The sequence below is a fragment of the Pithys albifrons genome, chromosome 3, assembly GCF_047495875.1.
Source record: "Pithys albifrons albifrons isolate INPA30051 chromosome 3, PitAlb_v1, whole genome shotgun sequence".
In the NCBI taxonomy this organism is placed as follows: Eukaryota; Metazoa; Chordata; class Aves; order Passeriformes; family Thamnophilidae; genus Pithys; species Pithys albifrons.
Window position 1 is genome coordinate 100,953,877 of NC_092460.1, and position 27,838 is coordinate 100,981,714.

Here is a 27,838-nt window from a genome sequence, read left to right on the forward strand (position 1 = left end):
GTTGGGGCGGGGCGAGACCTTCATTGGTGGTTTGGGCGGGAAGCGGCGCTGAGGGCGCCGCCATGTTGGGGGGTGCGACGGGGCCCTCACAGGTCGGACCCGGCCCTGCGGCAGAACCAGGAGATTTTATTGATAAATCAGGGCCAGGCTCAGGTGCCTGAGCCCACCCTGCCCCTGCGGGCACAGCGTGAGGGGCTCTGGGGCCGGCCGTGTGCTGGGTGGGTGTAACTTTGTGTTTCTGTGCGGGTGTGACTTCGTGTTTCTGGGCGAGCACAACGTCAAACTTCTGTACAGGTGTAGCCAAATTTCTGTACAAGAACAGCCTCCTGTATCTTTGTAAGAAATTTTCCTACATCTGTACAAGTGTAACTGTATTTCTATACAGGTTATACCTTTATATTTCTGTACAGGTGTAGCCACATTTCTGTACAGGTATAACTTAATATTTCTGTACAGGTGTAGCCACGTTTCTGTACAAGAACAGCCTCATGTATCTGTACAGGTGTAACTTTGTATTTCTCTACAGGTATAATCTTATATTTCCCTACAAGCACAATTCCATATTTCTGTGTAATTCCGTATTTCTTACAGGGGGAATTTCATACTTCAGTACAAACCACAACCTTTTTTCAGTAAAACCACAACCTTATTTCTGTACAGGATGTGAATTAAGAAACAATGAGAATAGAATAGAGTAGAGTAGACTAGAATAGAATAGGATAGAATAGACTAGACTAGACTAGACTAGACTAGAATAGAATAGAGAGAATAGAATAGGATAGAATAGAATAGGATTGGATAGGATCGAATAGAATAGAATGGAATGGAATAGAATAGGATTGGATAGGATAGAATAGAATAGAATAGAATTAAATAGAATTAAATAGAATAGAATAGGATAGAATAGGATAGAATAGAATGGAATGGAATAGGATAGAATAGAATGGAATAGAATAGGATAGAATAGAATAGAATAGAATAGAATGGAATGGAATGGAATAGACTAGAATATAATAGAGTAGAATAGAATAGGATAGAATAGAATAGGATAGAATAGAATAGGATAGAGTAGAATAGAATAGGATAGAGTAGAGTAGAATAGAATAGAGTAGAATAGAATAGGATAGAATAGAATAGAATAGGATAGAGTAGGATAGAATAGAATGGAATAGAATAGAATAGAGAGAATAGAATAGGATAGAATAGAGTAGAATAGGATAGAGTAGAATAGAATAAAATAGGATAGAATAGAGTAGAATAGGATAGAGTAGAATAGAATAGAATAGGATAGAGTAGGATAGAATAGAATAGAATAGAATAGAGTAGAATAGAATAGAATGGAATAGAATAGAGTAGAATAGAATAGGATAGAATAGAATAGAGTAGAATAGAATAGGATAGAATAGAATGGAATAGAATAGAATAGGATAGAGTAGAATAGAATAGAATAGGATAGGATAGAGTAGAATAGAATAGAATAGAATAGGATAGAGTAGAATAGAATAGAGTAGAATAGAATAGGATAGGATAGAGTAGAATAGAATAGAGTAGAATAGAATAGGATAGGATAGAGTAGAATAGGATAGAGTAGAATAGAATAGGATAAATAGAATGGAATAGAATAGAATAGAATAGGATAGGATAGAATAGAACAGAACAAAATCCTTCCCTTAATTCAGCACTGGGAACACGGGGGGTCACCCCACCAAAGATGTTCAGCCAGACTTTTCTTTTTCCAGGTTCATATTCTGAGTTACAGCTGAAACCCCTCCCCAGAGTCAGGCAGGATATTTGGGGTGAGTTACCAGCTTTAATGGGCTGCTCTTATCTCTTAGCTCTGAATTTCCTTCTAACTAAAAAAATGTTCCAGCTTCATGCCTTGAATCCAGACAGGTTTTTGATTTGTTTCTTTAAAGTTCATCCTACAGCTCCAGGGTTAAATTCCTCCTTGTCTAAAGCTCTGCGTGGTTGAGAGAACTGACAGACTTAGGTACAAGCTCAAATCAAGAATTAATATCAAAGTTAATAGAGGTCTGATTAAAAATTAGTAGAGACCATTATGATTTTCTGGAGAAGCGAGAAAATCCATTTTCTTGAGGGGTCCCTGGATCAGTGTGGGTGTAACTTTGTGTTTCTGTGTGAGCACAACATCAGATTCCTGCACAGGTGTAGCCACATTTCTGTTGTTGCTGGGCATGACCGTTCCCCCCAAAACAGGACTCATATTTCTGTACAGGAATTAATTCGTATTTCTGTACAAGTATTAATTCATATTTCTTTACAGGAATGAATTCATCTTTCTGTACAGGTACAAATTCATATTTCTGTTCAAGTATTGATTCATATTTCTGTACAAGTATTAATTAATATTTCTGTACAGGAATTAATTCATTTTTCTGTACAGGAATGAATTCATATTTCTGTGCCAGCACAGCCTCATATTTCTGTGCAGGTGTAAATTTATATTTTTGTACAAATTCATATTTCTGTGCCAGCACATCCCCACATCTCTGTGCAGGTGCAGCTTCATTGTTCTGTCTGTGCTTGTGCCCACCTGGTGCCATCCTGACCCAGCCCTGGCACCTTTCCTGTGCCACTGTCCCTGCCAGCCATGCCCTCAGATGGGAAGAATTGGGAACACCAAAGAGGGGGGAGCTGGAGGAAGGAGCAGAGCTGGGGCATGTTGAGCTGGGGCAGCTGCAGCAGCTCCTGCCACACAAGGGGCAGCATTTCCCAAAAAGGGGATCTGGGATAGGCTCATCTTCCAGGGTATCCAAATTATTTCCTAACTTTTTCCTACTCTGCTGCATCTGCTGCAAATGCAGTAACATCAAAGTAGTCTGAGTGTGCTGGTGGAGTGTGTTGTTACTTTATAAAAAATCATGGAATCCTGGAATGGTTTGGGTGGGAAGGACCTTAAAGCCCATCCCATTCCAACCCCAACCCCTCCCACTGTCCCAGGAGCTCCAGCCTGGCCTTGGACACTGCCAGGGATGGATCCAGGGGCAGCCACAGCTTCTCTGGGAAATCCAGCCCACCCCTGCCCACCCTCCCACCCACCAATTCCTTCCCAATATCCCATCTATCCCTGCCCTCTGGCACTGGGAACCATTCCCTGTGTCCTGGCCCTCCATCCCTTGGCCCCAGTCCCTCTCCATGTTTCTTGGAGCTCCTTCAGGCACCCAAAGGTCCCCCCAAACCTTCCCTTCTCCAGGCTGAACCCCCCCAGCTCTCCCACCTTTCCTCCCAGCAGAGCTGCTCCACCCCCTCCAACCAACCTGGTGCAGCTCAGCCTTGTTGGACCTCCTGAGATTCCCATGTCCCACTTCCCAAACTCCTCCAGGTCCCCCTGGATTGTCCCATCACTGCACCCTCAGCCTGGTGCCACCTGCCAGGGTGGGAATGTCCCTTATTTTCCTCCAGGAAATGCAGGGGCAGCCACAACTTCTCTGGGAAATCCAGCCCAGCCCCTGCCCACCCTCCCAGCCACCAATCCCTTCCCAACAGTCCCCCCAGCCCTGCCCTCTGGCACTGGGAAGCCATTCCCTGTGTCCTGGCCCTCCAGGCCTTGGCCCCAGTCCCTCCCCAGCTCTCCTGGAGCCCCTTCAGGCCCTGCCAGGGGCTCTCAGCACTCTGGGGCCCCACTGGACACAGCAATTGGGCACTGCCTGTGCCAGGAGCATCCTCAGCTCTGCTTGCCCTCCTGGATGCAGCAATTCCCTTGCCTGGGAATGGTTCAGCTGCAGAGAGACCTGGAAGCACCAAGGGTGGAGCCAAAATCTCCTGATTGATGGGAATGCTGGAATGGGTTGGGTTGGAAGGGACTTAAAGCCCATCCAGTTCCATCCCCAACCCCTCCCACTGTGCCAGGAGCTCCAGCCTGGCCTTGGACACTGCCAGGGATGGATCCAGGGGCAGCCACAGCTGCTCTGGGAAATCCAGCCCACCTTGGACACTGCCAGGGATGGATCCAGGGGCAGCCACAGCTTCTCTGGGAAATCCAGCCCACCTTGGACACTGCCAGGGATGGATCCAGGGGCAGCCACAGCTTCTCTGGGAACCTGTGCCAGGGCCTGCCCAAAATCTGGTTATTGGCAACATTAAAACAGAGTTGGAGAGGGGAAGGAGACAAATAAAACACAGGATGAGCTGCTTTGGTGCCTCCCTCTTTGTGGATGATTGAACTGGGTCTGAAAGTCTCGTGGCTTTGACTTGGGAGGGGAAGAAAAGCAAGGAATGGAGGGCTGTGAAATTGAAGGGGGGTTCAGAGCCTGATTTTCCCTTCCTGTCCCAGGTGGTTGTTCCAGGATGGGCTGAATCAGACACAGAGGAAGGAGAATTGTTTGGTGCAGATCCCAGCTCAGGGAAGGAGGTGAATCCCACCCAGAAACCAGATGGAAAGGAACGTGATGGGGATGAGGAAGACTTGGAGGGTCAGGGGGAAAATCCTGCCCTGCCCCTGTCCTGGCATTCTGATAATTCAGGTAGGACATGAGTTATTCCTGTGTTTTCTGCTGGCCCTCAGCAGGAGAGTCCTTTGGGCCTCACCAAACCTGCCCTGAGAGGTTTCCCAACCTCGTTATTGTCTGTAATTACCTCAAGGGATGATGTCACTGGGAGAACCAGCCCTTAATCTCCAGGGATGAGGAGCTAAAACACCAAGCAGGAGCTTAAACAACCCTGCAGGGATCTGGATTTCCTAATTTAAGGAAAACCAAGTTGGAAATAAGCAGCTCCACTGCAGATTTTCCAGACAGATCAAAAACAAGGGTCCTGCCTCTAAAATGACACCAGTCACAAGTGTAAGGGATAAGCCATGTACTGAAATCCCTGTTCCTTCTTTATCCAGGGCATTTCCAAGGTGCCTGGGGGGTAAGGAACATGGAATGAATCCCTTATTTACAGGAATAAATTTCACCAGGAATCTCAAATGAATTGGCACTACAGCCAATTAACTCTGCTCATCCAGGAGTCCTTCACCATGTTGGTGTTACAGGCCTAAGACATGAAGAGGAGGAGAAATATTTCAATCCAAAGGTGAAACTTGTCTGGGATTTCTTTCCTAACTGGGATAACTTTCCTAATTTTCTGGGATTTCCCTCCTAGCAGAAGAGGCTCCAATGCTGTGCCTTGGTGTGAGAACCTTTTGAGATGGGCAGCAACAGAGAGGTCAGACTTTACATAAAAAGGACTGACTGCACCTAAATTTGGTGATTTTTGAGGCCTTTCCAGGTGGTTGGTCATCATGTGATGACATTTGAAAAGTGCCAGTGTTGAAAAACACTGGAGTCATCTAAGGAGGTGGTTGTTGGTCTCTGCTCCCAGGGAACAAGGGACAGGACAAGGGGAAACAGCCTCAAGTGGCACCAGGGCAGGGGCACGTTGGATATTGGGGAAAATTCCTCCTGGAAAGGGCTGTCCAGCCCTGGCACAGCTGCCCAGGGCAGGGGTGGATCCCCATTCCTGAAGAGATTTCAATCCCTTCGGATGTGGCACTTGGGGACATGGCCAGTGGTGGCCTTGGCAGGGATGGGGGACATGGAGGACTTTTCCAACCCAGATGATTCTCCAGCACAGCAATTTTAGGCAAGGAGACCCTTTGGTTGGAGGAGGTTCAATTAACCTTTCCCTCCCTCAGGTGCCACCAGGATGTTCCTGACTCACTGTGGGACAGTGTGCAGAGCACACCCTGCCCTGCCCAGGGCCCTAATTGGGAGCATTAATTGCCCTGGCTGGGCTCATGAGGGGCCCCCACCCTGCCCCTGGCGTGGGAGCCCCATTTAAGCCGAGGTCAGTAGTGCTGGGCCTGTCTGAGCTGCACTGGGGTCACCTGGGCTTGTGGCTGGGGATATCCTGGCTGTGGACCTGTGGGACATCCCTGAGGACCTGGACTGAGGCTCTTCCTGGGCAGTGCCACCACACCTGGTCAGTGCCACCACTCCTGGGCAGTGTCCCCACTCCTGGGCAGTGCCACCACACCTGCTCTGCTCCTCTTGGGTGGGTCCCCTGGGTGAGGTTGCTTGTGGTGAGGTCCCTCATCCCACCTGCCTTGCTGTCACCTTTGCCTTCCTGCTGCTCCCCAAATTCCTGCAGTGTTTTGGGCCCTGGGATTGACACTGTGGGTCTTTTCAGCCTCTTTGAATCCCAGGATGGTTTGGGTGGGAGGGACTTAAAGCCCATCCAGTTCCAAGCCCAACCCCTCCCACTGTCCCAGGAGCTCCAGCCTGGCCTTGGACACTGCCAGGGATGGATCCAGGGGCAGCCACAGCTTCTCTGGGAAATCCAGCCCAGCCCCTGCCCACCCTCCCAGCCACCAATCCCTTCCCAATATCCCATCTATCCCTGCCCTCTGGCACTGGGAACCATTCCCTGTGTCCTGGCCCTCCATCCCTTGGCCCCAGTCCCTCTCCATGTTTCTTGGAGCTCCTTCAGGCACCCAAAGGTCCCCCCAAACCTTCCCTTCTCCAGGCTGAACCCCCCCAGCTCTCCCACCTTTCCTCCCAGCAGAGCTGCTCCACCCCCTCCAACCAACCTGGTGCAGCTCAGCCTTGTTGGACCTCCTGAGATTCCCATGTCCCACTTCCCAAACTCCTCCAGGTCCCCTTGGATTGTCCCATCACTGCACCCTCAGCCTGGTGCCACCTGCCAGGGTGGGAATGTCCCTTATTTTCCTCCAGGAGATGCAGGGGCAGCCACAACTTCTCTGGGAAATCCAGCCCAGCCCCTGCCCACCCTCCCAGCCACCAAGCCCTTCCCAACAGCCCCCCCAGCCCTGCCCTCTGGCACTGGGAAGCCATTCCCTGTGTCCTGGCCCTCCAGGCCTTGGCCCCAGTCCCTCCCCAGCTCTCCTGGAGCCCCTTCAGGCCCTGCCAGGGGCTCTCAGGTGTCCCTGGACCCTTCTCTGCTCCAGGTGACCCCCCCAGCTCTCCCAGCCTGGCTCCAGAGCAGAGGGATCAGCCCTGGAGCAGCTCTGGGGCCTCCCCTGGACTCCTCCAACCTCTCCCAACCTGTGGATTATCTCCAGGCCCTGCAGGACCTCCATGGGGGGTCAGAGCTGGGGCTCTGCAGCCCCTCAGGAGGGTCAGGGGTGGTACAAAGGTTGGGGTTTAAATGCAGCTCCTTAAATGCTGTGGGAGGAGGCCCCGGATGGGGCTGATCGGGGCACTCGGAGCTGGTTGGGGTACTTTGGATCCTGACATCACCTGGGATCTCTTGGCAGCCTTTAAATCCATGAGGGATGTAGAATGACTAATGAAACAAGCTCTAATTTTGTCCTGATTAAATCCCTCCTTCCTGTTTTCCAAGAGTGGATCCACAGGAGGTGCAGTGAGCAGTTTGGTTATTCCTTATGGAATACTGAAACCCATAAAAGAAACAGGTGGGATTTGACTTCCACCAGAATTATTGTAGTTCCAGAAAAATTCCCATGGTGGTTCCTGCCCCCTGGGAACAATTTGTGGTGTTTGATTTACGTGGTTTTCCAAGGTCACAGCCCCAAGACCTGAGGATTTGTTCTCCTCATGTGCCCCCAAGACACAGCAGTTGCAAAGTGACTAATTCCCACCCTCCAAACACTTGGAATCCCTGCCTGAGGCTCCCTGTGCTCCCAAAACCAGGAGACCTGGCCCTGTCCAAGGTTTGCCTGGAGCCTGAACACGTGGCAGGATTCCCTGGATCTGGAGAGACCAGGTGAGAGGAGGAACCTCAGGGAGGGGCTGGAAAGTGCTTTGTTATCATCTTGATTAAAAACTTCCTCTGGGAATTGTCAGGGAATTCCTTTCCTTGTTCTCCTGTGGTGGACTGAGCAGCTGAACCATCTTCCTTCCATCCCATATTCCCAGGAATCCCACCTGGAGGTGTGACAGCAGGGTCAGCTCCTGGCTCTTCCCCAGTAACTGTTTTAATGGGATAAACAACAAGTGGATCTAATTCCTGGTTGTCCTTCAGGAGCATTTTCTTGGGGTAAACAACAAGTGGATCCAGCTCCTGGTTGTCCCTCAGGAACATTTTGTTGGGATAAACAAAGAGTGGATCTAATTCCTGGTTGTCCCTCAGGAACATTTTGTTGGGATAAACAAAAAGTGAATTCAGCCCCTGGTTGTTCCTTAAGAACATTTTAATGGGATAAACAAAATCTGGATCCAGCTCCTGGTTGTCCCTCAGGAACATTTTCTTGGGGTAAACAACAAGTGGATCTAATTCCTGGTTATCCCTCAGTAACATTTTCTTGGAATAAACAAAAAGTGGATCTAATTCCTGGTTGTCCCTCAGCAACATTTTTCTTGGAATAAACAAAAAGGGGATCCAGCTCCTGGTTCTTCTTCTGTAACATTTTATTGGGGCAAACAAAACGTGGATCTAATTCCTGGTTATCCCTCAGGAGCATTTTCTTGGGATAAACAACAAGTGGATCTAATTCCTGGTTATCCCTCAGGAGCATTTTCTTGGGATAAACAAGGGGATCTAATTCCTGGTTGTCCCTCAGTAACATTTTAATGGGATAAACAACAAGTGGATCTAATTCCTGGTTGTCCCTCAGCAACATTTTTCTTGGAATAAACAAAAAGGGGATTCAGCTCCTGGTTGTCCCTCAGCAACATTTTGTTGGGATAAACAAAGAGTGGATCTAATTCCTGATTGTCCCTCAGGAGCATTTTCTTGGGATAAACAACAAGTGGATCTAATTCCTGGTTATCCCTCAGGAGCATTTTCTTGGGATAAACAACAAGTGGATCTAATTCCTGGTTATCCCTCAGGAGCATTTTCTTGGGATAAACAAGGGGATGTAATTCCTGGTTGTCCCTCAGGAACATTTTAATGAAATAAACAAAAAGTGAATTCAGCCCCTGGTTGTTCCTCAGCAACATTTTAATGGGATAAACAAAATCTGGATCCAGCTCCTGGTTGTCCCTCAGGAACATTTTCTTGGGATAAACAACAAGTGGATCTAATTCCTGGTTATCCCTCAGGAACATTTTCTTGGGATAAACAACAAGGGGATCTAATTCCTGGTTGTCCCTCAGGAACATTTTAATGGGATAAACAACAAGTGGATCTAATTCCTGGTTGTCCCTCAGGAACATTCACTTGGGATGAACAACAAGTGGATCCAGCTCCTGGTTCTTCTTCTGTAACATTTTATTGGGGTAAACAAGGGGATCTAATTCCTGGTTGTCCCTCAGGAGCATTTTCTTGGGATAAACAACAAGTGGATCCAGCTCCTGGTTCTTCTTCAGTAACGTTTTCTTGGGATAAACAAGGGGATCTAATTCCTAATTCCTGGTTGTCCCTCAGGAACATTTTAATGGGATAAACACAAAGTGGATCTAATTCCTGGTTGTCCCTCAGGAACATTTTCTTGGGATAAACAACAAGTGGATCTAATTCCTGGTTGTCCCTCAGGAGCATTTTCTTGGGATAAACAACAAGTGGATCCAGCTCCTGGTTGTCCCTCAGTAGCGTTTTCTTGGGATAAACACAAAACATACCCAGGCCCTGCCTGTGGTTCTGGGACAGCCACATCTGGATGTTCCCCCAACCAAAGGCAAGGGAGATTATTCCCAAAGTTCATTCAGCCTGTGCTCCTTCCACATGGATAACAACAGCTCCAACATCTGGGCCCCTGGGAGAGTTATCCAGGATTCCCTGGGATAAAAGCCCCAGGCAGGGGCTGCCCAGGCCCTGTTTCCCTGTGCCCTGGAGGGTGTGGGAAAGGACACACCTTTGGAATTGCTCCTCCCCGGGCCCTGGATGTGACAGTGGGAACTCCTGCTGTGGAGCTGACAGGGACCTTGGAGTGGCTGATGGATGTGGGAGCCTGGACAGGTGAGCTGATAGGCTGGAGCAGATAAGGCTTATCAGGGAATAAACCAGGTATAAATCCCCCCTTTTCCAGGCTGAGCTCAACTCCTGCAGACATGAAGCTGGTTCTGCTCCTCAGTGCCCTCCTCGGGGCTTCCCTGGGCCTGGAGACCTTTGTGGGGTGAGTTGGACAAACTTTGCCTTGCAGGTTCTGTCCTGGTGTTGTTTTTGTGGTCTCAGCTTTGCAAAACCTGCCTGGGGCTCATTCCTGGTGTTGTTTGTCTCGTTGTTTTGGTGCTCTGGGGTCTGAGAGAGCCTCTCTCTGCTCTGATTTGCTGAGGAGGAGAGTCCAGCTGGGCTGGGCTCCTGAATTCCTGCCCATCCAGGGCTGTGCCTTGGCTCTTGCTGTTCCCCAAGCCCTGAGCTGGAGCTGCCCCTCTGTGCAAAGCTCAGGGGTTTGTCTGGGCACAGCTGGGCCAGCCCAAATTAGCTCAGTTCATTAAAACCTGGTTGTAATAATGCCAAGGTCAGGGGTTCAATCCCCTGTGTGGCCCTTGACTTAAGGATTGGACTCTTTGATCCTTGGGGGTCCCTTAACTCAGAATAGTCTGGGATCCTGTGAGGACCCAGCACCTCCCTTGGGATCACAAAGCTCACTGGGTCCCCTTCATTTTCCAATTTATTTCTCCCTTTTATTTACTGTTTCCCCTTCATTTTCCATTTTATTTCTCCCTTTTATTTACTGTTTCCCCTTCATTTTCCAATTTATTTCTCCCTTTTCCTCTTATTTACTGTTTCCCCTTCATTTTCCAATTTATTTCTCCCTTTTATTTACTGTTTCCCCTTCATTTTCCAATTTATTTCTCCCTTTTCCTCCTATTTACTGTTTCCCCTTCATTTTCCAATTTATTTCTCCCTTTTATTTACTGTTTCCCCTTCATTTTCCAGTTTATTTCTCCCTTTTTCTCTTATTTCTGCCTTTCTGAGCAACTCAAATCCTCATTTCCAGCCATTAAATTCTGAAGGTTTATCCTTGTGTTGCAAAAATGATCTCCTGGTGGTTTTTCCTGAGCATGGAAGAACTTTAATGATTAAAGATGGTGGGAAACCTGATGGATAAATCCTGAGATGTGGAAGTGAGCACTGGAAATGAAGAAACCTGTATAGGAAGATTTAAGGATGAAGAATTAACACATAATTCACCAAACTCAGGGATTTTGATCATTTAATCCCAGACAATTCCCTTCCAGCAGCTGTGGGTAATTCCCAGAGAAATCCATTCCTGAAATAAAACTTATGGTGTTGGAGAATCCAATAATAAGTTACTGACATGGAAAAGTGTTGATCGACTCGGTTCCACAACAGAATTCCCTACTAATAAATGCCAGGCTGGTCCTTGCCAGGGGTTTAAAACCCACCCATGTGTTGTCTTGCTTGTGGTGAGGCCTTGGGTGGCACCAAGTCGGGCAGATTAAATCAATTAACCCCCTGAATTAACGAGCTCAGTGACAATCAGTGCCCCAGAGGCTGTTGCTGAGGGCCCTGGGTCGTTGCAGGCACCAAGTTCTCCGGGTCAAGACCAAGAATGAGGAGCAGGTCCAGCAGCTGCAGCTCCTGGAATCCCTGGAGCACCTCCAGGTATGGCATTGAGGGATTCTGGAACATCCCAGCCAGGGCAGGGCTTTGCATCCCACTGGGAAAGGGTCAGGGCATGGAGTTGCATCCCAGTTGGAAGGTTTGTGTCACTCTGGGAATAAATTACTGTCCCAATCCTTTAGATTTGCTCCCCAAGTTGCAGGACCAGCTCAGCATTCAGGAGGGCCTGAATTTGTAGTTTCTCCTCCTGGTTTTACATCCAGTTTGGATTATTCTGCTCTTAATAATTATTAAAATTAATTAAAATCTCATTAACCCCCTGCTTTTCAAGTGGGAATGGCAGGGGTTTTGTTCTTCTCTCCCAGCATTGGGGAAGGATTTTTTGGGTTGGTTTGGCCTCTATTGAAACACAAAAACCACTAAAATTCCAGGTGGTTGTTGTTGTTGTTACTGGTGGGAATTTTTAACCCTGGTGTTTTCAAGATTCTTTGGATAGAATAGAAATAAAAATTTGGGAAAGTCTGGCCAAAGAACAGGGAAAAAGGAAGCAAAACCAGCAGGTTTTGGGTTATCTGATGCTGTCACATGGAGGTTTCTTTTCAAACTTTCTAGTGAAAGGGAGACCAGTAAAATAATCATCATCTAAAAATCAAAATACATAAAATTCCCTCTGGCTTTTGGGCCCAAAGCTCTGAAGTTGTGCAAGTGCCAACCTGAGCCTCCTGCTTTTATTGTTCTATTTTATTTTGTTATTTAATTTTGTTATTTTATTGGGAGTTTGTCACCACGTTGTGGTGAGTTCTGGGGCTCCAAACTGCTGGATTTGGGAGAAACCAGCATTCCTAAAGCTCTGGAAGAGCTGATTGCAGGATCCCAATCCTCCCTTCTTCCTCTTTGCAGCTGGATTTCTGGATAAACCCCTCTGCCCCTGCCCTCCCTGTGGATGTGAGAATTCCTGCTGCCAGTGTCCAGTCAGTCAAAGCCTTCCTGGAATCCCATGGGATCCAGTATTCCATCCTGATTGAAGACCTGCAGGTAGGAAATGCTGGGGGCATATGTGGAGCTTTTGTATCCTCTGGAGACAGCCAGGGATTCCCAGCCTGGCCTCCTTCACAACTGGACTCTTCCATGCTCTGTTTTCCATGAGGTTCTCCCGTTGTTTCCGTAGCTTTGGGTTAATTCCTCAAAGACAATCCATGGAGCTCCCTGGGAACACACTGAGCAGTGACACCAATAAACTCAGAGGCTCCCTGAGGTCTCCTGACAACCCCTGAGGAATTTCACGTGGTGTTTTGGCCACGGATATTTGGGAATCACAACCAAAGTTCCTCCCATGAGCAATAATCCCAAAATGGCACCTAAACCAGAGTGTGCAGTGGAGCTGCTCCAGGGCTGATCCCTCTGCTCTGGAGCCAGGCTGGGAGAGCTGGGGGGTCACCTGGAGAAGAGAAGGGTCCAGGGATACCTGAGAGCCCCTGGCAGGGCCTGAAGGGGCTCCAGGAGAGCTGGGGAGGGACTGGGGCCAAGGTCTGGAGGGGCAGGACACAGGGAATGGCTTCCCAGTGCCAGAGGGCAGGGCTGGGGGGGCTGTTGGGAAGGGATTGGTGGCTGGGAGGGTGGGCAGGGGCTGGGCTGGATTTCCCAGAGAAGCTGTGGCTGCCCCTGGATCCATCCCTGGCAGTGTCCAAGGCCAGGCTGGAGCTCCTGGGACAGTGGGAGGGGTTGGGGTTGGAACTGGATGGGCTTTAAGACCCTTCCCAACCCAAACCATTCCATGATTCCATGGTTAACTCAGCACAAACACTGCTTTTTTACATTCATTTTCCAATGGGTTCAGACTTCTCTCACTGTTGAATGGTTGGTTTAGGATGTCCTGGATAAGGAAAAGCAGGATATGGCCAAGGCAGCGCAGAGGGAGCGCAGCGCCGGCTTCGACTTCGGCACCTACCACACCCTGGATGATGTGAGTGCCTGAGGGGAGAGGGGTCTCCTCCTGTCCTGCCCTTCCTTTGGCTGCCTTCAATCCAACCCCCTGCCCTTCCTTTGGCTGCCTTCAATCCAACCCCCTGCCCTGGGATCTTTGGCTGCCTTCAATCCAACCCCCTGCCCTGGGATCTTTGGCTGCCTTCAATCCAACCCCCTGCCCTGGGATCTTTGGCTGCCTTCAATCCAACCCCCTGCCCTTCCTTTGGCTGCCTTCAATCCAACCCCCTGCCCTTCCTTTGGCTGCCTTCAATCCAACCCCCTGCCCTGGAATCTTTGTCTACCTTCAATCCAACCCCCTTCCCTTCCTTTGGCTGCTTTCAATCCAACTCCCTGCCCTTCCTTTGGCTGCCTTCAATCCAACCCCCTTCTCTGGAATCTTTGGCTGCCTTCAGTCCAACCCCCTGCCCTTCCTTTGGCTGCCTTCAATCCAACCCCCTGCCCTTCCTTTGGCTGCCTTCAATCCAACCCCCTGCCCTTCCTTTGGCTGCCTTCAATCCAACCCCCTGCCCTGGGGTCTGAGGGTCTCCCCAGCCCCTTGGCCTGTGTTCATTTGGGGCTCAGGGCATCAGTCCAGCCCTGCCACGGAGCTGGGCAAACCCTGCCAGGAACTCTGCCAAAACCCTTCCTTCTGAACCTCCAAAGAGGCAAAGAAGTGAAGGAATCTGGAAAGAGGGAGATAAAGAACTCCTGGCCCAGAGAAGTGTCCAGGGGCAGGTTGGATCCTGCAACCTGCAATCATGGAAGGTGTTGGTTGGAACCACGTGGATTTTGTGTTCCCTCCCAACCCAAGCCAGCCCACAATTCCATGAGATGTGTCCTAAAAGTCCCCATGGCTTTTCATTCCAGATCTATGCAGAGCTGGACCACCTCGCCTCCGAGTTCAGCTTTGTGGAGAAGATCCAGATCGGGCAGTCCTACGAGGGGCGGCCCCTGTACGTGCTCAAGGTACAGTGGGTGGCACAGCACAGGGGTGGGCACGGCCTGGAGCACCCTGGGCTGGTGGGATGGATGTTCCCCTCTGGAGGCTGATCCCAAGCTCTCTGTTCCGTTCCCCAGTTCAGCACCGGCGGCTCCAACCGTCCTGCCATCTGGCTCGACGCCGGCATCCACTCCCGCGAGTGGGTCACCCAGGCCAGCGCCCTCTGGATCGCCAACAAGGTGCTCTGCTGTGTCCTGGGGAGGGTCTGAGTGTCCACAGGGTGTCCCAACCCCCTGGAGTGTCTGAGTGTCCACAGGGTGTCCCAACCCCCTGGAGTGTCCACAGGGTGCCCATCTGCCTGAGTGCCCACAGGGTGTCCATCTGTCTGGGAGTGTCTGAGTGTCCACAGGGTGTCCCAACCCCCTGAAGTGTCCGCAGGGTGTCCATCTGCCTGCAATGCCTGGAGTGTCCACAGGGTGTCCATCTGTCTGGGAGTGTCTGAGTGTCCACAGGGTGTCCATCTGTCTGGGAGTGTCTGAGTGTCCACAGGGTGTCCCAACCCCCTGGAGTGTCTGAGTGTCCACAGGGTGTCCCAACCCCCTGGAGTGTCCACAGGGTGCCCATCTGCCTGAGTGTCCACAGGGTGTCCATCTGTCTGGGAGTGTCTGAGTGTCCACAGGGTGTCCCAACCCCCTGGAGTGTCTGAGTGTCCACAGGGTGTCCCAACCCCCTGGAGTGTCCACAGGGTGCCCATCTGCCTGAGTGTCCACAGGGTGTCCCAACCCCCTGGAGTGTCCACAGGGTGTACTGAGTGTCCACAGGGTGTCCATCTGTCTGAGTGTCCACAGGGTGTCCCAACCCCCCGAAGTGTCCACAGGGTGTCCATCTGCCTGCAATGCCTGGAGTGTCCACAGGGTGTCCATCTGTCTGGGAATGTCTGAGTGTGCACAGGGTGTCCCTATCCCCCTGGAGTGTCCACAGGGTGTCCATCTGTCTGAGTGTCCACAGGGTGTCCCATCTGTCTGGGAGTGTCTGAGTGTCCACAGGGTGTCCCTATCCCCCTGGAGTGCCCACAGGGTGTCCATCTGTCTGAGTGTCCACAGGGTGTCCATCTGTCTGGGAGTGTCTGAGTGTCCACAGGTGTCCATCTGTCTGAGTGTCCACAGGGTGTCCATGTGTCTGGAGTGTCTGGAGTGTCCCCAGGGTGTCCTGAGTGTCCCCAGAGTGCCCATCTGCCTGGGTTCACTCTGCTGATCTCCCACCCCTCCCAAAACACAACCTGCTCCCAAGAAAGTTGTTGCTGCCCAGGCCAAGAGCTGGAAAGCACCACCTGACTTTAGGGACACAAAATGCAGCAGTTCAGGTGAAATTGGTGACCAAAGAGGGCTGATATTTATACAAATATCCAAGGACATTTTGCTGCTTTGCCCTCCCAGTGCAGGGAAATGGTGTGTGGTTGGTGCCTCCCTCAGCAATGCCCAGACCTCCATCTCTGTATGAATTTAAAGCATTCAAAGCATTTAAATGCTGCTGGAAATGACCAAACCAGCACAGGAGTGCAGCACAGTTGAGTATTCCCACCATGGCTACCCCATCTCAATCCTCGTGCCGGCCTTGGCCCGTTCTCCAGGACAAGGGAGGGGGACATTTTCTTGTCCTCTTCCATGTCTTGGGAATGAAAGGGATTCCTTGGGCAGCAGATAGTGGATGTTCTGGATTCCCTGCCCCAAAAGCCAGGCTGTGTTCCAGGTGAGGAAAGCAGGGCTGTGTGGAGAGGAACAGGCTGGTAACCAGGGGGTGCTGTGGTGCCTCTGTAAAGTAACCAATAAACTCTGAGAGAAAGGACTTCACACAACAAGCTTGTGAAGTTCATAGTGAAGACCTTTTATTACACATAGCACAGGGTTTATATAGGGTTAGAACTACAGCTTATTGGCTAAAAAGGGTTACACACCACCAGGCTGGAAACTTCAATTGGCCAAAACCTGTATCTCACAAGTCCAGTGTTTTGGGGAACTTATCCTGGATGTTTTCAAGAACCTCTTCAGTGTGCTGTGAGAAACCTGAGGAGCTCCCATGAGAAACCTCTTGGGAGTAGCTACTCCTCCAAGCAGCTGTGACTTGTTTATTCTGAGCTGCCTTCAGTCTCACAGGGTCTTCTATAGGTCTGAATTGCTCACTTGTGATTTTACTGTCCCAACACCTCTGCCCAGATCGCCTCCGACTACGGAACCGACTCCGCCGTCACCTCCCTGCTGGACCAGATGGACCTTTTCCTGCTGCCAGTGGCCAACCCTGACGGGTTTGTGTACACCCACACCACGGTGAGTGGGCAGCCCGAGCCAGCCAGGGGGTTCTCCTGCTCTTCCAAGGGAATCCTGAAGGGAAGTGGGCTCTGAAAGGTCACTTTAATGCTGGGAGAAGGGATTGCAGCGGGCTGGGCACACAGACCTGCCTAACCCACCCTCCTCACTGTGAACACAGCACCATTCCTGAGCATTGGCCAGGGGGTTCTCCTGCTCTTCCAAGGGAATCCTGAAGGGAAGTGGGCTCTGAAAGGCCACTGTAATGCTGGGAGAAGGGATTGCAGGGGGCTGGGCACACAGACCTGCCTAACCCACCCTCCTCACTGTGAACACAGCACCATTCCTGAGCATTGGCCAGGGGGTTCTCCTGCTCTTCCAAGGGAATCCTGAAGGGAAGTGGGCTCTGAAAGGCCACTGTAATGCTGGGAGAAGGGATTGTTAGGCACACAGACCTGCCTAACCCACCCTCCTCACTGTGAACACAGCACCATTCCTGAGCATTGGCACATCAGGAATGGTGCTGGGAGCGTGGCTGGGCAGGCTCTGAGGGCAGCAGTGGTGACACAGACACATTCCTTGTGTTCCAGAACCGCATGTGGAGGAAGACGCGCTCCAAGGTCCCCGGCAGTGTGTGCTACGGAGTGGATCCCAACCGTAACTGGGACGCAGGGTTTGGAGGTGGGGATGGGGCTCCTGGGCCCTGGGGCTGCTGGGGAGCACAGGGATAACACCAGGGGATCACAAGGAGAGCAGTCACTGGGTTAGGTTGAGCTAAAGCTACTGCAGTCACCCAGGATGGAGCTGCTTCCTGCACACATCATTTCCCATCCATTGGTTGCTCAGGAGCACGAGGTGAAGGTGGTAATCATGGAATTACATGGAATCATAGAATGGATTGGGTTGGAAAAGACCTCTGAGGTCATCAAGTCCAACCCTTGATCCAACCCCACTGTGATCACCAGCCCAGGGCACAGAGTGCCCTGGGCTGATGATCACAGTGGGGTTGGATCAAGATGTGGATTCTCCCTCAGTGCCACATCCATAGAATCACAGAATGGATTGGGTTGGAAAAGACCTCCCAGATCATCCAGTCCAACCCTTGGTCCAACTCCAGTCCCTTTACCAGATCATGGCACTCAGTGCCACGGCCAAGCTCAGCTGAAAAACCTCCAGGGATGGGGAATCCACCCCCTCTCTGGGCAGCCCATTCCAATGCCTGAGCACTCTCTCTGCAAAGAATTTTTTTCTGCTCTCCAACTTCAATTGCCCCTGGCAGAGCTTGAGCCCATCGTGCCCCCTTGTCCTATTGCTGAGTGCCTGGGAGAAGAGACCAACCCCCACCTGGCCAGAACTTCCCTTCAGGCAGTTCCAGACAGTGCTGAGGTCACCTCTGAGCCTCCTCTTCTCCAGGCTGAACACCCCCAGCTCCCTCAGCCTCTCCCCACAGCACTTGTGCTCCAGTCCCTTCTTCAGCCTTGTTGCTGGAATTACAGACTGGGTTGGGAGGGAGCTGGGACATTGTTTAGTTCAGGGCAGGGTCACCTCCACTAGACCAGGTTGCTCCAAGCCCCATCCAGCCCTTGAACACCTGCAGGGATGGGGATCCCACAACCTCTTTGTTCCAGGGTGCCTCACCCAAAGGTGCCTCCCTGGGACATTCCCGCTCTGTCACTGCTGTCTGAGCATTAACCAGCACTCCAGGCCCTGCCTTTGGCTCTAAGCCTGTGCTTAGCAAAGCCTGGCTTTGTGTGGGCCTCCCCTGCCCTTCCAGGAATGTCCCTGCTCACAGAGTGTCCCCTCCTCACCCCGGCAGGTCCCGGTGCCAGCAAGAACCCCTGCTCTGACTCCTACCACGGCCCCAGCGCCAACTCCGAGGTGGAGGTCCGGTCTGTGGTGGACTTCATCAAGAGCCATGGCAACTTCAAGGCCTTCCTCACCCTCCACAGCTACTCCCAGCTCCTGATGTATCCCTACGGATACAAGTGCACCAGGCCTTCCGACTACACTGAGCTGGTGAGGCGGGAACGCTCGGCTTGGGCTTCTCCTCTCCTGTCCAGCTGCTTTCCCGTGCTCCAAACACTTCCCTGGTGGCAGCATCACCTCTCACAACCACAGTTCCACGGTCTGTGGGTCTCAAAGTCAGAATTCCACAGTGTGTGGGTCTCACAGTTGGAATTCCACAGTGTGTGGGTCTCACAGTCAGAAATTCCACAGTGTGTGGGTCTCACAGTCAGAATTCCACAGTGTGTGGGTCTCACAACCCAAATTCCATAGTGTGGGGGTCTCACAGTCAGAATTCCACAGTGTGTGGGTCTCACAACCCAAATTCCATAGTATGGGGGTCTCACAACCAGAATCCACAATGTGTTGGTCTCATAATCAGAAATTCCACAATGTGTGGTCTCATAGTCAGAATTCCACAATGTGTGGGTCTCACAGTTGGAATTCCACAATGTGTGGTCTCATAGTCAGAATTCCACAATGTGTGGGTTTCACAACCAGAAATTCCATAGTCTGTGGGTCTCAGTCAGAATTCCACAATGTTTGGGTCTCACAACCAGAATTCCACAATGTGTAGGTCTCACAGTGAGAAATTCCACAGTGTGTGGGTCTCACAACCCAAATTCCACAATGTGGGGTCTCATAACCAGAATTCCACAATGTGTGAGTCTCACAACCCAAATTCCATAGTATGGGGGTCTCAGTCAGAATTCCACAATGTTTGGGTCTCACAACCAGAATTCCACAATGTGTGGTCTCATAGTCAGAATTCCACAATGTGTGGGTTTCACAACCAGAAATTCCATAGTCTGTGGGTCTCAGTCAGAATTCCACAGTGTGTGGGTCTCACAACCCAAATTCCACAGTGTGTAGGTCTCACAATCAGAATTCCACAATGTGTGGGACTCACAGTTGGTGTGGGTTTCACAACCAGGAATTCCACCATGTGTGGGTCTCACAGTTGTAATTCCAAGGGAAAAGCCCTCTGGAGATGTCCATTCCCACCTTCTCCTCCAAGGGGTTTGAAGCCAGAGCCAATTCCAGCGTGGGATTGGGTTGCCCAGGGCTCTGCCTTAATCCAACTGAGCTTTGATTAATTGGTTTGGTTTGGTTTGATGTTCCTACAGGCAAACTCCACAAATTCCCAAAGCTTTTCCCCTTCCAAAAACTCTCAGGGTTTGTTCCTTTGTCCCCAGTGCCTAAATGCAATTTCCCCACGTGGTGATTTGTTGCCACTCGTCCCTTTTCCCAACTCCATGGAGCTCCTGGCTCTGTTTTCCATAAACCCCCTGTTATGTAGTTGGAGTGAGCACAAAGCTGATCCTGGAGCACTGGAATATCTCCAGGATTCCTTGGGATTTTCTGGTGTCTCTTGACAAGACAGTCAGTGGGATGAAACACTGGATGAGCAGATAATTCCTGCTGGGAATTGATTCACCTGCAGTGCCCCTTCCCAGAAATCTGTGGGAGTTGGGAGTGCTGTGGGTGTGAATCATCTCCAAAGTTTGGAGATTTCTGTGAGGTTGGTGACATTTTAATGTTTGTTCAGGTTGGTGACATTTAAATGTTTGTTCTTATGGGATTTGGCTGCTTCCTGATCTGCCCTTCATGTTCTGCTCTCCAGGAGTCCTTGGGAAGAGCTGCTGCCAATGCCATCAAGTCCGTGTATGGCACCACCTTCCAAGTGGGGCCCATTTGCACCACCATCTGTGAGTGTTTTGCTTCTCAGGCTTTTGGGGGCTGTCCCAGGGCAACAATCCCTGTCCTCCCACAGTCCCTGTCCTCCCACAATCCCTGTCCTCCCACAATCCCTGTCCCAGGGCAACAATCCCTGTCCTCCCACAGTCCCTGTCCTCCCACAGTTCCTGTCCTCCCCAATCCCTGTCCTCCCACAGTCCCTGTCCTCCCACAATTCCTGTCCTCCCACAATCCCTGTCCTCCCACAGTCCCTGTTCCAGGGCAACAATCCCTGTCCTCCCACAATCCCTGTCCTCCCACAATCCCTGTCCTCCCACAATCCCTGTCCTCCCACAGTCCCTGTCCTCCCACAGTTCCTGTCCTCCCCAATCCCTGTCCTCCCACAGTCCCTGTCCTCCACAATCCCTGTCCTCCCACAATCCCTGTCCTCCCACAGTCCCTGTCCCAGGGCAACAATCCCTGTCCTCCCACAGTCCCTGTCCTCCCACAGTCCCTGTCCCAGGGCAACAATCCTTGTCCTCTCACAGTCCCTGTCCTCCCACAATCCCTGTCCCAGGACAATCCCTATCCCTGTACTCCACTCCCTGTCCCAGGACAATTCTAGTACACCATTCCCTATCCCAGTACCCCATGCCCTGTCCCAGGACAATCCCAGTGCCCCAATCCCTATCCCAGTACCCCACGCCCTGCCCCTCTGGCAGCCCTGCCAATCTCTCCCCCTCAAACCCCCCCACCCATTCCATGCCCCTCCCAGCACTGCTCCTTCCCTGCTGACCCCACTGTGCCCCCCTGGCCCCACCAGTGCCCCCCTGACCCTCTGGTGCCCCTCACTGATGGACCCCTGATGCTCCTGGTGCCCCCTGTGCCTCCCCGACCCCACTGATGCCCCCCTGACCCCACTGGTGCCCCTTTATGCCCCCCCGGCCCCTCTACACCCCCCCGACCCCTGGGTGCCCCCTGACCCCTCTGGTGTCCCCCTGACCCCTCTGGTGCCCTTCATTGGTGCCCCCCTGATGCCACTGGTGCCTCCTGTGCCCCCCTGACCCCGCCAGTGCCCCCCTGACCCCGCTGGTGCTCCCCATTGGTGCCCCCCTTATGCCACTGGTGCCTCCTGTGCCCCCCTGACCTCATTGGTTCCCCCCGACCCCTCTGATGCCCCCCATTGGTACCCCCCTGACCCCTCTGGTGCCCCCTGTGCCCCTCTGACCCCACTGGTGTCCCCCTGCCCCTGCTGTGCCCCCCACTGGTGCCCCCTGACCCCTCTGGTGCCCCCTGTGCCCCCCTGACCCCACTGGTGTCCCCCTGCCCCTGCTGTGCCCCCCACTGGTGCCCCCTGACCCCTCTGGTGCCCCCTGTGCCCCCCTGACCCCACTGGTGTCCCCCTGACCCCTCTGATGCCCCCCACTGGTACTCCCCTACCCCTCTGGTGCCCACTGTGCCCCCCTGACCCCACTGGTGTCCCCCTGCCCCTGCTGTGCCCCCCACTGGTGCCCCCTGACCCCTCTGGTGCCCACTGTGCCCCCCTGACCCCACTGGTGTCCCTCTGACCCCTCTGATGCCCCCCACTGGTACTCCCCTGACCCCTCTGGTGCACCCCTGACCCCTTGACCCCCCTGTGCCCCCAGACCAGGCCTCAGGGGGCAGCATCGACTGGGCGTACGACAACGGCATCAAGTACTCGTTCGCCTTCGAGCTGCGCGACACGGGGCGCTTCGGGTTCCTGCTGCCCGCCAGCCAGATCGTGCCCGCCGCCAGCGAGACCTGGCAGGGGCTGCGCCGCATCCTGGAGCACGTCCTGGCCAGGCAGGGCTGAGGGGCACCCCGGGACCACCCCAAATAAACCCCCCGTGCATCCCCCCCTGGTGCCAGCACTGTGTGCTCCCTCCCCGCTCGCACCCGCGACCCTCCCGCGGGCATCCGAACCCCGCCCGGGGGCACGGCCAGGCAGGGGGGAGGCGGGAGAGGTGGGCAGGGGTGGGCAAAGGGAGGGGAGAGAGGCCACTCCAACCCGGGGAGAATGTGGGTTGGGATGGCTCAGCTGCGTTTGGCAGGAGCGCAGGGAAAAGGGGGGAAATAAGGAAAGAGTGAGGAGAGGGAAGCAGGAGAACAGGGGAAAAGGAAAATAGTGAAGAAAGGGAAGCAGGAGCGCAGGGGAAAAGAGGGGAAATGGTGAAATAAGGGATGCAGGAAGTTCCCTGATGGCTAAAGACAATCATGGAATCCCAGAATGGTTTGGGTGGGACCTCAAAGCCCACCCAGTTCCAATCTCATGGACAGGGACACCTCCCACTGTCCCAGGTGCTCCAAGTCCCATCCAGTCCACCCTGAGGCACTTCCAGGGGTGTGGGAGTTGGGAGAAGTGGGCAGGGTGGGCCTGGGCTGGGGAAAGGGAGAGGAAAGAGCCCACTCAAACCCAGGGATAAGGTGGGTTGGGAATGGCTCAGCTCCGTTTGGCCTTGTCAGGAAGCAGGAGCACAGGGGAAAGGGGGAGATAGTGAAATAAGGGATTCGGGAAGTTCCCTGATGGAATCCCAGGATGGTTTGGGTTGAAGGGACCTTAAAGCCCATCCAGTTCCAACCCCAACCCCTCCCACTGTCCCAGGTGCTCCAGCCTGGCCTTGGACACTGCCAGGGATGGATCCAGGGGCAGCCACAGCTTCTCTGGGAAATCCAGCCCAGCCCCTGCCCACCCTCCCACCCACCAAGCCCTTCCCAACAGCCCCCCCAGCCCTGCCCTCTGGCACTGGGAAGCCATTCCCTGTGTCCTGGCCCTCCATCCCTTGGCCCCAGTCCCTCCCCAGCTCTCCTGGAGCCCCTTCAGGCCCTGCCAGGGGCTCTCAGGTGTCCCTGGAGCTCTCCCTTCTCCAGGTGCCCAGGCTGGTGCAGAGGGGCTGTTCCCACCCTCCATAATCCAGGCTGTGGGGTGATTAATGGAATTTAATTGCCTTTAATGAGCCTGAGGGCACTGCCAGGCCCCACCCTCTGGCATGGGAGGCATCTCCAGACTTCACATCCACACAAACTTCTCTTGCCCTTTCTCTACCTCCTGGCTTTGCCCAGTGGACGTGGTTTGAGAGGGGCTGGAGGGGGGGACACCTCCTGCAGCACAGCCAGTCCTGCTCCCTCAGGATCCCTGTTGTCCTGGTATCCCCCTGCTAATTGGGATTAGGGCTTGGAGGAGCAGAGATTGGTCCCACTCCCTCAGGATCCCTGATATCCCCCTGCTAATTCCCTTGGGATCAGGAGCACAGATCTGGGGCTGTGGAGGAGGATCAGAGATTGTTTTCACTCCCTCAGATCCCTTGTCCTGGTGTCCCCCTGCTAATTCCCTGGGGATTAGGGCTATGGAGGGGCAGAAATTGGTCCCAGTCCCTCAGGATCCCTGGTATCCCCCTGCTAATTCCCTTGGGATCAGGAGCACAGATCTGGGGCTGTGGAGGAGGATCAGAGATTGTTTTCACTCCCTCAGATCCCTTGTCCTGGTGTCCCTGTGCTAACTCCCTGGGGATTGGGGCCATGGAGGGGCAGAGTTTGGTCCCATTCCCTCAGGATCCCTGTTGTCTTGGTGTCCTGCCCTTGGGATTGGGATCACAGATCTGGGGCTGTGGAGGAGGATCAGAGATGGTTTTCACTCCCTCAGATCCCTTGTCCTGTTGTCCCCCTGCTAATTCCCTCAGGATTAGGGCTATGGAGGAGCAGAGCTTGGTCCCAGTCCCTCAGGATCCCTGTTATCCCCCTGCTAATTCCCTCGGGATTAGGACTTGGAGGAGCAGAGTTTGGTCCTGCTCCCTCAGGATCCCTGTTATCCCCCTGGGGATTGGGGTCTGGAGGAGCAGAGCTTGGTCCCTGTCCCTCAGGATCCCTGTTATCCCCCTGCTGATTCCCTCAGGATTAGGGCTATGGAGGAGCAGAGATTAGTCCCAGTCCCTCAGGATCCCTGTTATCCTCCTGCTAATTCCCCTCAGGATTAGGGCTATGGAGGAGCAGAGATTGGTCCCAGTCCCTCAGGATCCCTGTTATCCTCCTGCTAATTCCCCTCAGGATTAGGGCTATGGAGGAGCAGAGATTAGTCCCAGTCCCTCAGGATCCCTGTTATCCCCCTGGGGATTGGGGTCTGGAGGAGCAGAGCTGGGCCGGTGCTGCTGCTGTGCTGCCCATGGAGTCTGGCAGGTGTCCCTGTGCCCCCCCAGCACTGGGCACTCCCTCCCCATCCCATCCCATGCCAGGCCATGCCGGGGCTGGCAGGAGAGCAAACACACCTGATGGATTGGGACAATGTTCCTGCACATCGTTAGTTCCGACTCGTTACTCCGCTCAGGCTCAGAGCACCTGGAGCTGCTCCAGGGAACAGGTGACGGTGCCCCACGTGGGGTGGGACAAGAGCAGCTGGTGCTGCCCACGTGTCCCTGTGCCCTCTGCTGAGAGCCCCAGCCAGGGGCACCCCCTTCCCAAACCCACCCAGCCTCCCAAATCCCGGGATTCCAACGGAAAGGTCCTGCTGACAGGGAGGGACAGGGCTCACAGGTGGCTTTGGGGCTGGACATGCTGTTGCCACCAGAACAGGGACCTTGTGGCAGGAGCTGCAGAGCCCAGGGCTGGAGATCTGGGACCTTTCCTGGCTCTGAGCCCCATCCCAGGTGTGGAGGCCTCGTGGTGTGGTGGGAACTCATCCAGGGTCTCCTGACACCACAGGGATCTGGGGCAAGACCAGTAGAGACCACCCAGGGGACCAGCAGGATGGATCCCACAGTGGGAATGCTGAGGGACATGGGCTGGGCTGGGCTGGAGGGGACACAGGACCCGGCAGGGACCCTCCCATCCCTCAGAGGGAGGAAGTGGAGCCAAGTCCTTCACCAAAGAGGGTGATGGGAGACTCTGTGAAAGGAGGGAGAGCCAGGCTGGACATCAGGGAATGCTTTTCAGCAGCAGGAAAAGCAGCAGGACACACTTCCCAGTGGGGCTGTGCAGCCTCCCTTGGAGGAGAGCAAGATCCAACAAGGTGGGACCTCCCCTGCCTCCAGAGCTGACTGTGCCGCTTCCAGGAGGTTGGATTTCCACCTCCTGTGTCCCTTCCCACTTCAATGATTCCATGATCCTCCTTGGAGGAGTCCAAGATCCAAAATAGAGGGATCTGCTCTTCATCCAGGGCTCACTGTGGTGCATCCAGAAGGCTGAATTTCCCTCTCCTGTGTTCCCTTCCCACCTCAACAATCCCCTGATCCTCCTTGGAGGAGTCCAAAACCCAAAAAGAGGGATCTGCACTTCATCCAGAGCTCACTGTGGTGTATCCAGGAGGGTGGATTTCCCCCTCCTGTGTCCCTTCCCACTTCAATGCCCCCCTGATCCTCCTTGGAGGAGTCCAAGACCCAACAAGGAGGGATCTGCTCCTCAAGCAGAGCTCACTGTGGTGCATCCAGAAGTCTGAATTTCCACCCTCTGTGTCCCTTCCCACCTCAATGACTCCCTGATTCTCCTTGGAGGAGTCCAAGACCCAACAAAGAGGGATCTGCTCTTCATCCAGAGCTCACTGTGGTGTATCCAGGAGGGTGGATTTCCCCCTCCTGTGTTCCCTTCCCACCTCAACAACCCCCTGATCCTCCCTGGAGGAGTCCAAAACCCTAAAAGAGGGATCTGCTCTTCAAGCAGAGCTCACTGTGGTGCATCCAGGAGGGTGGATTTCCCCCTCCTGTGTTCTCTTCCCACCCCCCCAACCCCCTGATCCCTCTGGAAGGAGCTCCCTGGCCCCACTCCCCGTGTCCAGCCCACACCCCCAGTCTGTTCCCCATCCAGGCAGCCCCTTCCCCACAGCCAGACCCCGATCCTGCTCCTCCCAGGGCAACCCCCCCAGTGGGTTCTGTCCCAGGAAGAACCTCCTGCCAGCGGGAATGTGGGCAGTGGGAGCTCGGGGGCATCCAGATAAGGGCCCAACAAAGGCCCTGCTGTGCCCTGGGAACAAAGAGCCGCTGTCACCTGGGCACAAAGACACCTCTGTGACAGGTGACCTCCCGGGAGGGGACAGCAGGAGCAGCCCCGGAGCTGCTGCCCCACGGCCCAGCTGGGTTAAAGTGGCCAAAGGGCTGGTTTTCCACCCAAAACTGAGCCCCTCTCTGTGTCCCCCTGGGGAAGGTCCCTGTGCCACTCCAGAGTCCGTGACATCCAGAGGGAGAGGATCCGTCCTGGGATGGGGTTTGTGACATCCAGAGGGAGAGGATCCGTCCTGGGATGGGGTTTGTGACATCCAGAGGGAGAGGATCCATCCTGGGATGGGGTTTGAGACATCCAGAGGGAGAGGATCCATCCTGGGATGGGGATTGTGACATCCAGAGGGAGAGGATCCATCCTGGGATGGGGGTTGTGACATCCAAAGGGAGAGGATCCATCCTGGGATGGGGGTTGTGACATCCAGAGGGAGGGGATCCATCCTGGGATGGGGGTTGTGACATCCAGAGGGAGAGGATCCATCCTGGGATGGGGTTTGTGACATCCAGAGGGAGAGGCCCATCCTGGGATGGGGTTTGTGACATCCAGAGGGAGAGGATCCATCCTGGGATGGGGTTTGTGATATCCAGAGGGAGAGGATCCATCCTGGGATGGGGTTTGTGACATCCAGAGGGAGAGGGTCCGTCCTGGGATGGGGTTTGTGACATCCAGAGGGAGAGGATCCATCCTGGGATGGGGTTTGTGACATCCAGCGGGAGAGGATCCATCCTGGGATGGGGTTTGTGACATCCAGCGGGAGAGGATCCATCCTGGGATGGGGTTTGTGACATCCAGAGGGAGGGGATCCATCCTGGGATGGGGGTTGTGACATCCAGAGGGAGAGGATCCATCCTGGGATGGGGGTTGTGACATCCAGAGGGAGAGGATCCATCCTGGGATGGGGTTTGTGACATCCAGAGGGAGGGGATCCATCCTGGGATGGGGGTTGTGACATCCAGAGGGAGAGGATCCGTCCTGGGATGGGGTTTGTGACATCCAGAGGGAGAGGCCCATCCTGGGATGGGGTTTGTGACATCCGGAGGGAGAGGATCCGTCCTGGGATGGGGTTTGTGACATCCAGAGGGAGAGGATCCATCCTGGGATGGGGTTTGGGACATCCAGAGGGAGAGGATCCGTCCTGGGATGGGGTTTGTGACATCCAGAGGGAGAGGATCCATCCTGGGATGGGGTTTGTGACATCCAGAGGGAGAGGCCCATCCTGGGATGGGGTTTGTGACATCCAGAGGGAGAGGATCCATCCTGGGATGGGGGTTGTGACATCCAGAGGGAGAGGATCCATCCTGGGATGGGGTTGGGTGAGCAGCACCAGGAGGGAAAAATATCTGAATAACAATTGGAATAATGAATGTCAACTTTTATATCTATTAATTACTGAGAGGTGTAATTGTTTTATATCTATTTAATCACATACCTGATTACAGGTTTGCTCCCCAGCCAGCAAATCTAATCACACCTGACTCACTAATTGTAATTATAACTGCCTGACTGACGGGCACGTGGAATAAGGAGCCCCCTGGAGCAGAGCCGTGTC

At 53.3% G+C, this 27,838-nt stretch overlaps 1 protein-coding gene across 4 annotated transcripts; it reads left to right on the top strand.

The window, feature by feature from the left end:
- Positions 1-77: 77 nt before the first annotated feature.
- Positions 78-22,165, top strand: LOC139669619 (carboxypeptidase A2-like). Of its 4 annotated transcripts, XM_071550123.1 has the most exons (14): positions 78-218; positions 1,740-1,796; positions 4,295-4,484; positions 9,896-9,982; positions 11,358-11,439; positions 12,298-12,432; positions 13,265-13,360; positions 14,230-14,328; positions 14,440-14,541; positions 16,516-16,626; positions 17,196-17,286; positions 18,422-18,621; positions 20,234-20,318; positions 21,933-22,165. In XM_071550123.1, exons 4-14 carry the CDS (start codon positions 9,918-9,920, stop codon positions 22,118-22,120), a joined length of 1,254 nt encoding a protein of 417 aa, XP_071406224.1. In that variant the 5' UTR covers positions 78-218; positions 1,740-1,796; positions 4,295-4,484; positions 9,896-9,917; the 3' UTR covers positions 22,121-22,165. The 4 variants fall into 4 exon arrangements, with proteins under 4 accessions (XP_071406224.1, XP_071406223.1, XP_071406222.1 ...); XM_071550122.1 differs by lacking the exons at positions 78-218; positions 1,740-1,796; positions 4,295-4,484 and adding an exon at positions 4,883-5,037; XM_071550120.1 differs by lacking the exons at positions 78-218; positions 1,740-1,796; positions 4,295-4,484 and adding an exon at positions 5,746-5,925.
- Positions 22,166-27,838: the final 5,673 nt, after the last annotated feature.